The 10,382-nt window shown below is 33.0% G+C and overlaps 1 protein-coding gene across 1 annotated transcript in view; it reads right to left on the bottom strand.

The window, feature by feature from the left end:
* The window catches only part of xrcc1 (X-ray repair complementing defective repair in Chinese hamster cells 1), a 26,706-nt gene extending 16,711 nt beyond the window's left edge, over positions 1–9,995 (bottom strand). The window contains 8 exon segments of the mRNA XM_016533794.1: positions 3,168–3,412; positions 3,499–3,530; positions 5,656–5,812; positions 6,950–7,041; positions 7,941–8,064; positions 8,334–8,411; positions 8,495–8,653; positions 9,855–9,995. Coding sequence (XP_016389280.1) covers positions 3,168–3,412; positions 3,499–3,530; positions 5,656–5,812; positions 6,950–7,041; positions 7,941–8,064; positions 8,334–8,411; positions 8,495–8,653; positions 9,855–9,995 — 1,028 coding nt within the window.
* Positions 9,996–10,382: the final 387 nt, after the last annotated feature.

The raw sequence follows: 10,382 nt of genomic DNA on the forward strand, positions 1-10,382 counted from the left end.
GTGTGTGTGAGTGTGTGCGAGTGTGTGTGTGTGTGTGTGTGTGTGATTGAGTGCTGGAGAGATGTGTGTGTGGACAGATGCACCCTCCTCATCTTCAAAGGAAGTGTCTGCTTTAATTACTCATGGCAGATGCAGCTTTTAAATACAGAATACATAATGTGAGGTGGGCATTCGAAGCAGACACAATGGAGAGCCGGCACAGAAGAACACGGCTGCCTCCGGCTAAACAAACCCACTGCTGAACAGATAAACACACAAAACACGCTCAGCACTGGGCTTTTATCAAGCAGCACTGTTATAACAATCATTAGGGCTGGGCAACATACCAAAAAACAAAAAAAACACAAACTAAACAATATATTGCTGACTTTTGACAATAATCAAAATAGATATAATTTTTATAATATATATATATTTATTTTTTTGACTTTTTAATCTCACAATTCTGACCTTTTCCTCAGTTATAAAGTCAGAACTGCAAGATATATAAAAACAGTCTTTTTTTTCCTCAAAATTGGATTTTATAACTCACAACTTCTTTTTTCAGAATTGTGAGAAAAAAAATCAATTGCTGGATAGTGGATATAAAGTCACAATTACCTTGTTTTGTTTTATATTCAGTGGCGGAAACGGGCTTCCATAGTGTTTTTTGTCATTTAAAAATAAATAAATAAATAAAAAATAAATAATAATAATAATATTATATATATATCCTGTTTTTGATCAGAGGATCCATTTGTTAAGTAGATTTAAAATACTGAAATACACAATAAAGTAAAAATATGGTTCAAATAATCACTGCATGTTTTCCAAACTGTTTTGGAAAAGTTCTATTGTTTAACTGTTCTGTTTACATTTAGTTGTGCCAGTATAACAATACTTAAATTATAAACAACAATATTTACCCTCAATGCCAGTATATATATCTTTCTATCATGAAAAATAAAAAGTGCATTAAATAAAATATTGCAATATGTACGAAATTGCATATATAAAATATTCCCATTAAAATCACTGTGAATATTTGATACAGCCAAAGTAGTATTGCACAGTCTAGCCAATGAATGAAGGCGCTCATTTAATGAATTGACTGAAGTCACGGCTGTTTAGTTCAACACAAACCCACCTGCAGAAAGACTGGAGAACGAACGCCACACAACTGATGCAATGAAAGCAGAAACAGCAGCAGCAATGCCACAAAACATGACTGCATGATCAGCCACAAATAACCCCTGATGTGCAGCGATCAGCTCTTTAGAGAAACTCAGACCTCATGCAGCCTTTGCTGAGAGAGACTTCAGTACTTCAATCATTCATTAGAGCACTTTTTGCTTCATGCACACTTTAAAGGAACTGCACAATCAGATGGGTCACTAAAGACTGTCAAGTAACGAGCAGCACATCATCAGAGCCAGTGCATCACTAGCAAATCTCATCTGATATTAATGCAGAGCCAGATCTGTGTAGTACTGTAGTCTAGATCCCGAGGTCCATTTTGAAGGTTCTTGCATATAAGGCAATTAAAGCATACTTAATTGCCTTAACTTTGCACTTCTTCACAATTACACAGACTGCCAGAAAACACTAGACATTCAGTCCACCTCGTGCCAGAAATGATAACTGCACGTACATCAGTGTTATTTTAGTATTATTTATATACTTTTATAGCATTTATTAAGATTTTTAGTTTTCATTTTAGTTTACGTTTTAGCAATTGTATGTGCTTTTGTCTTTTTTTTTGTTTAGCTTCAATCTATTTTTATTTCAGTTTTAATAATTTTATTGTGATTGTCATTAAAAAATATATATATTTCTACTTAGCTTTTTTAATTTCAGTTTGTTTTAGTAATTTTGCTGTGCTTTCTTCATTTGTATTAGTTCTATTTTTTATATTTCTATTTAGTTTTATTTGAGTTTTAGTAATTTGATGTGCTTTTGTCATTTTGATTAGTATTCGTTTTCTATTTTTTTTATTTAGCTTTCATTATTTTAATTTCACTTTTAGTTTTAGTAATTTTGTTGTGCTTTCTTCAATTGCATTAGTTTTATTTTTTATATTTCTATTTAGTTTTAGTAATTTTGTGTGCTTTTGTCATTTTTATTAGTATTCGTTTTCTATTTTTTTTATTTAGCTTTCATTATTTTAATTTCACTTTTAGTTTTAGTAATTTTGTTGTGCTTTCTTCAATTGCATTAGTTTTATTTTTTATATTTCTATTTAGTTTTAGTAATTTTGTGTGCTTTTGTCATTTTTATTAGTATTCGTTTTCTATTTTTTTTATTTAGCTTTCATTATTTTAATTTCACTTTTAGTTTTAGTAATTTTGTTGTGCTTTCTTCAATTGCATTAGTTTTATTTTTTATATTTCTATTTAGTTTTATTTCAGTTTTAGTAATTTTGTGTGCTTTTCTCATTTTTATTAGTATTCGTTTTCTATATTTTTTTATTTAGCTTTCATTATTTTAATTTCACTTTTAGTTTTAGTAATTTTGTTGTGCTTTCTTCATTTGCATTAGTTTTATTTTTTATATTTCTATTTAGTTTTATTTGAGTTTTAGTAATTTTATGTGCTTTTGTCATTTTTATTAGTATTCGTTTTCTATTTTTTTTATTTAGCTTTCATTATTTTAATTTCACTTTTAGTTTTAGTAATTTTGTTGTGCTTTTGTCATTTGTATCATTTTTGTTTTTTATATTTTGCTTTATTTTTATTTAAGTTTTAGTAATTTTGTGTGGTCTTTTGTCATTTATAAGTTTTTGTTTTTTATGTTTGTTATTTAGCTTTAATTTATTGTTATTTCAGTTTTTGTCGTGCATTTATTTTATTTCAGTTTGTTTTAGTAATTTTGTTGTGCGTTTGTATTTTTATTAGTTTTGGATTTTTTTATATTTCTATTTAACTTTAATTTATTTTTATTTCTGATTTAGTCATTTTAGTATTTACTTTTTTTTCAGTTAGCTCCTAAGGCAACATTATAAAGTTTTTCAACTAATACTTAGCTTATTTCAATTAACATTTTTTTTCTTTTAAATATTTTCCGTTTTAGTTAAGTATAACACCACTGACCTGAATGATGCTACTAGAAAACTCAACATGCACTATAGCAGTTCCCATGATTCTCACGATATGAACTCACATCAGTTGACAGCCACCAATAATGCTCACCGTTTGAAGGAAATCTTCTGCTTTGTTTTGTGGCAGTCCATCACCCACTCCTTCCTGACGATGACGCCTCCGGCTGCTTTCACCTGACTGTATTTGGGCGTGTTGGCGAAAGCACAGCTGCAGAAGAGACACAAAAGCTCTGAACAAACACGAGGCGGTTCTGAACGCTGAATCACGTCATGAGACTCTAAACTAGTGGTCGGCCGATATATCGCCAAGGCCGATATATCGTCGATATTTGGCATTTTTCAAGTATCGGCATCGGCCGATAAGTTTTTCAGGACGGCCGATGCGTTCGAGGCGGGACTTTTATTTTGACATTCTCCCTGACTCCCTCTAGTTCGCTGTTGTTGTTTAACAGTTCTGTCTAACACGGATAGAAGTCCATCTAATAATCAGATAGAGCTGTTAAACAAAGGAATTTAAATTCATACAAAAAAAGTATTATAACTATTGCTTTTAGTAGTAATAGAAAGGCAAACATTATAATACTTCCTCATTTACCGTCAGCTTTCAGCAACTACGCATTTATATCATTTAAACAAATCTTTGAATGAACATTTAATTTCACAAACCTTGCAAACTTAGTCGAATCCAGCTGTGAGATCTTGTGTATATGTGTGACCATGGACCTCAAAACCAGTCATATGGGTAAATATTTTGAAATTGAGATACATATTTATAAATAAGCTTTCCATTGATGTATGGTTTGTTAGGAGAGGACAATATTTGGCTGAGATACAACTATTTGAAAATCTGGAATCTGAGGGTGCAAAAAAATCTAATATGACTGTGTGAGATCTTGTGAATCACATTTGTTTATTGCATGATCGCGTGTTCTGTGACGGTCGGTCCGTGCGAATTGAATACGGACAGGGGAGAGTTCAGCTTCACTGGAGACGCGCGATCGACAAACTTTAAACTCGTGATTTCAAATTATGCTGCGCTGTATGCATTTGCCCGCTGCCATATTCATGTCATTTTCACTGTGTGCTGTATGTAACATGAGTGTTACCTTGGCTTTATTTGAAAAAATATTATTCCCAATGCACACAAACTTCCCAGAATACTGAGTGCCCTGTTGGTTACAGTGTTTACTTCCTTTCTAATTACATTTTTATTAAACATTTATTTATTTGTGAAAAATACTTTGTCATCTGAAGTATAAGTTTGTTTATTTTACACATTTATTTTTTAATCCATTTTTAAATGATTTTAAATTTCTTAAATATGAATTAAAATAAATAAAATTATATCGGCCAATGTCAGTCGACCACTAGGGCTGGGTGAAAAATATCGATATCTCGATTTTAATCGAATCTCATTTTTACGAAACGATATCGATTCTTAGATCCCAAGAATCGATTAGTCTCGCCTGTTTTCAGTTAATGGACGGAATATTGAAGGGCACTTCCAATTCCAATATTTCGCAATAAGCATTGTGCTTTGGTGCTTTTAATATGAAACAAAGTCTCAGATCTCAAATTCTGTCCGTTGTATTGCAGTATTCAAACAATAAATGCCGTTTTGGTGCTGTTTAATTCATACCAGTTTCAGCACAAAATAAACATGACTAAACATCCGAAGGTAAGCTAAAAGAAAGAGTACAACTTTACAATCCTTATCCTGTCTCATGTAATCTCTCAATTAATGTTTTAGCCGCGCAAAGACGTCAATATAACGGCTTGTAAACAGTGTCACGTAACGTCACATTTACCTCAGAAACAAACATAACGTTATTCGGTGACTATAAACTCATTAGTCAGCTAGAAAAATAAACTGTAGAGAGGGGCATTTTGCTAAATATATGCACCATATAATTCAGTATATTCATTATCATTTTTACTGTTCTTCAATGTTTAATTTAGGCTATATTTTTTATGACAGCCATTTAAATGTTTAAATAAAAAAAAAACCGAATTGAAGTAGAAATATAATTATGTAATTGTAACTTTTATTATAAAAACTTCATTAAGTGTAATTTAAGCAGTTGTATAGCCGATGGACTGGAGTGCTGTGGATTACTTGTGGATTATTGTGATGTTTTTATCAGCTGTTTGGACTCTCATTCTGACGGCACCCATTCACTTGCAGTGAGACACTGATGCAGTGCTACATTTCTCCAAATCTGATGAAGAAAAACTCATCCTAATCTCGGATGAACTGAGGGTGAGCACATTTTCATTTTTAGACCTTTTATAAAACCGTATGCTATTTTTATAATGAATATACAATTGTGTAGTTATGTCAAGTTCTGAAATGTTTTTTAGGTAAAACGGAGTAAAAAAAAAAAAAGATCCAGTAAATAAAGTGAATCTGGAATGACTGAAAAATCTGCTTAAAAGAGCAGAAGAACATTCAGCTCTTAAAACTTCTTCAATCCAAAAATGTATTTCAATTATAATTATTTTAATCCCAGGACACTCCTAGTTTCTGAGAACCACTGACTTCATGTTTTCGGTGAATATGAATTAATCTCTTCATTTACCGCTGCTGACAGGACTTGGAGTTGCTCCGGTTCTTGCTTTAGACTTCGGTGTGGCAGAGTTTGGTTCAGAAGAAGCAGATGAACTGGGCTTTTTGGGCGGAGGACCGGCGGCTTCCAGACGCTCTTTACTGAACTCAAACTTCCTCTTCACAGGAGCCTATGAGAAAAACATCAGGAAACATTGAGCAGCGGTTCTCAAAGAACTACGCTTCTTTAAGATACTCTGATGTGCTGTTTGGAGCTTGACAGGTACAGCATCATCCACTCATCCATCTGCATTTGTGCACAGAAAAACGTCTTACAGGTATAACCTCCATCCTACAGCAGGTGCATCATCTTCATCTCAGATCCTGCTGAGATTCACAGTTTCTCAGTTCCAATTATAGGGATATAGTTCTGGAACGCTATAAAAGGTCAATATCCATTGCAGGTGACTACAAAATATCTGCTGCTTCAGCACAAAGACACCAGCATCGTGTACTGAGCTCTGGTTCGCATCGGAGAGATGATTTATGGTCAAAGCGCTGGAGCTAATTTAATAAGGAAGTTAAATGAGCTGCTCATTAGTTAAGAGGACAGGAATATGGTTATATAGAAACAATTCATGCTCAGTTCCCTAATAAAGAAACACTAGGGAGTTCAAACACAGAGAGATGGAGCCCAGGAGACTTATTAACAAATACACTACTGTTAAGAAGTTTGGGGTCGGATGCATTTATTTGATCAAAAATACAGTAAAAATTGCAAAATATTATTGTGATTCAAAACAGCTGTTTTCTATGTGAATATCTGTTAAACTGTAATTTATTTCTGTGATGTGCAGCTGTATTTTCAGCATCATTACTCCAGTCTTCAGTGTCACATGATCTTCAGAAATCATTCTAATATGCTGATTTGCTGCTCAAGAAACATTTCTGATTATTATCAATGTTGAAAACAGTTGTGCGGCCCAATATTTCTGTGGAAACCGTGATTCATTTTATTTTTCAGGATTCACAGAAGAATATAAAGTTAAAAAGAACAGCATTTATTTAAAATAGAAATAAGAAACATTTCTGATTATTATCAATGTTGAAAACAGTTGTGCTGCACAATATTTTTGTGGAAACCGTGATACGTTTTATTTTTCAGGATTCACAGATGAACAGAAAGTTCAAAAGAGCAGCATTTATTTGGAATAGAAATCTTTTGTTACACTATAAATGTCTTTACTGTCACTTTTGATCAATTTAATGCATCCTTGATGAATAAAAGTAATAATTTCTTTAATTTCTTGAAAAATAAGCACAGGTACCTGTTGTGAGCTGCTGGGAGACGTCTGTGTGGACGCACCTTCAGATTTCAGAGCAGCAGCGGCGTAACTCAGTCTGTCATTCTGAGGAGACACTGGTGGAAACAAACAGGTAGAGAGAGAAATTAAATTACTATATTAACTACATTTACTGCTGTTTACACACAGGACACAAAACTCAAATCTGGCTTTGGTGGGAAAACAAAACAGATCAACTTCATAAGAAACAGTAACAGCATCATATCAGTATCATTTTCTGAATGAATAGATCATTTTAGACCATGTGCACAATATATACCAGCAAAAGCTGCCCTGCATCTTAAGAAAAAAATCTGAAAAACTTGCCTAATATGACCTAATTTGATGACGCTGAGTTGAAAAATATCAATAAAAATTTCCATCATGTAGTTTTTTTTACAAAATAAGAATGAAGATTTTACAAATTACATATATTTATCAGCTTTTATGCACTTTTAAAAATGACAAAAGCAGTCTAATATCAAAAGTTTCACTTTTAATGACAAAAAGAAAAATTCAGAATGAATCATTTAACTTAAAGGAGAGGGAAAATATGTTCAAATTTTAAATAGACTGTCAAAGAACTTTACAAAATAAGCATTTTGCACAAAATCTGTGATTTTCTGTGTCTGTTTGGATGCCATAAAAGCAGAAAACATCTGCTCATGGGCTGAGAATTGATTAAATAGTAGTAATCTGGCTCAGATTCAGACAGGAATCATGTGTTTGTGTGTTTTTCTGCTGATTAAGGAATAACACAAGACTTCTTTACCACACAAATCTTATTTTGTGAGAAAGTGTGACGTGTTCCAGCAAAACATACGTTATTTCTGGAATCAGCAGCTCAAAATAGGTAAGAAACGAGTGTTGGATTTCATACAGCAAATATGCAGGGCTGTGTAATTTTGATCAACCATAAAACATCATGCATGGATTCATTACAAACAGTTTCCATTAATACTGTAATGTGCGTTACCCTTGAGTCCTGTGCTGGCTTTAGTGGAGCTGTCTCTACTGAAGAACAGGCTTCCCGGCTGGATGTTGGAGCCAGAGGAGGGCGACTCGTCTTTGACTCTGAACTGACCCAGTTTAGTGAGTTTCTGTCAGGAGAAAAAAGATCTGTCAGAGCTTACGCCGTCAAACAGTTTGGGGTCGGACGCATTTATTTGATCAAAAATGCAGTAAAAATTGTGATTCAAAGTGAGAGAGTGAACAGATCTGTCAGAGCTTACGCCGTCAAACAGTTTGGGGTCGGACGCATTTATTTGATCAAAAATGCAGTAAAAATTGTGATTCAAAGTGAGAGAGTGAACAGATCTGTCAGAGCTCACGCCGTCAAACAGCGGGACGCCAGAGGAGCAGCACTCACTGGAGGAGTCGAGACAGGAACATCGTTAGCGTCCGGAGGAGAGTGCAGCTTTATGAAGGCAACTCCGTACGCTATTGACTGCACACAAACACAGGATAAAGACTCATTCACACACATGAGTGGTGCATACGGGTTTGGAGAGTGAATCGTGACATGTTCACCTTGCTGTACGGCTGACTGCACACGATCTTCACACAGTCCCACTTCTCCTGCGCCGTGGCCTTCACCAGCTGGCTCGGCCCGAAGAAACGCACGCGGTTTGTGTTCGTGCCGTTACGGCTCTCCGTGGGCGACATGAAGGACGACGTGACCAGCAAAACCTACAACACCAGAAAGATGCATTAACAGCACTGAAAATGACATGTTATTCAGAATCAGAACACGTTTTATTGGCTAAATGTGCACAAGTAACTTACCAAATATAAGATTTAGAATGTAAAAACAAAAACTTTTTTTTACAGTTTAAAACTAATTTACAGTTTACAGCAATATACAGCCATACAAAAAATAAAACACAATGTACACAAACATATGTACACAAATATAAGTTGCAGGGTTATGATGTTTTTATTATATTTCTGTTACTTAAAATAAAACAATTTTTTTTTAAAATTATGTTTATTTCAGCTAGCTGCCAGGGAAACACTCTCATTTTCAATTCATTTTACTTAAAGTACTAACATAACTAAAACTAAAATAAAAATGAATACAAATAGACATTAAAAATAACACACACACACACACACACCCAAATAAAAATTACAAAAACACAACAAAATTGTTAAAAACAAACAAATACTATAAAATAGAAAATATAAAAATAAAAAGTAATTATTCTAAAATTAATTAATAAATATTAATAAAAAATATAATAGCATCTCAATAAACAAGTGTCACAAATAAATAAATAAAATATTAATTATATATATTTATCGTACTCAGTAGAACTGGTTCATAATTAAGATGGAAAGATTTATTATTGAAGGATTTTTTGGATTTTTTTTTTTATTTTGTTCATTTTTTCAAAAGATTTTCACTAATGTAAAGCAATCTAAACCAGTGTTTCCCATACATTGATTTATTTGTGGCAGCCACCACAATATCAAAACTGACCGCCACAACTATATTTTCCAAAAGGCTTTGACTTCGTTGAATAAACATGAGCACTGCACGTTACAAAACCCGGCGCAGATATTTTTATATCACTGTATCTCTGAAAGAAACCCAGAGGCGTCATGCTTTTTAAGCCAAGTTGATTTTGAATGCAGCTTCCAAAAGACAAAAAAAATAGCTATAACCTGATAAATGTGACTGTAATGCATGAAGATATTAAGGTATTATAAACATTAACATCATAATTTACTGTAAAAGCTGCTTTGAATTTATGTGTATGTGAAAATAAATATGACTTGAATCAAATATTAACTAATCTGGATTGTAAATAAATTCACGTATTCTAAACTTTAGCTAAAGCTCTTTAAACTGTTTGATGCTGCTAAAGTGTGTAACTTTAAGACGCACCTGAAAGTCTTGGTCTTTGACTGACGTGGAGTGTCCAACAAGGACCTCAATGAAAGCAGAGCCTTCATTTCCAATGTCTATGCTGTGAATTTGCTCTTCCTTTTCCAGCTGGAGAAACAAGAGACACAAAGAGGTTAACATTTCATTTAAAGAATTCATTAATAAAGTTCTTAAAAGGGCAAGTGGCATCCAGTTACCATTTTGGAAATTAAAATGATTTTATATATTTATATCTAAAAAATTAAATTAAATTAAAAATAATATATATATTTAAAAATTATTTTCAAAAATTATAAATAATATTAAAACATTTTACAGTATAAATTGGGTCTGTATACAAACAAACAGTGCTTTTATTTACACGTGTCAAACTAGTTTCATGATTCTTCCTCATCTTGAGACTCGTGTTCAGACGGATGTTTTAATAGCAGCTCTCATTTAAACCTCAGTGTAAAACAGAATTTGAGTTCAATGAATCAAACTCAAAACTTTTAACAAATACAGCAGTCTCCGGACTCGTATACAGAC

This window comes from Sinocyclocheilus rhinocerous, unplaced genomic scaffold, assembly GCF_001515625.1.
Source record: "Sinocyclocheilus rhinocerous isolate Xijiao unplaced genomic scaffold, SAMN03320098_v1.1 scaffold4351, whole genome shotgun sequence".
NCBI classification, from domain to species: Eukaryota; Metazoa; Chordata; class Actinopteri; order Cypriniformes; family Cyprinidae; genus Sinocyclocheilus; species Sinocyclocheilus rhinocerous.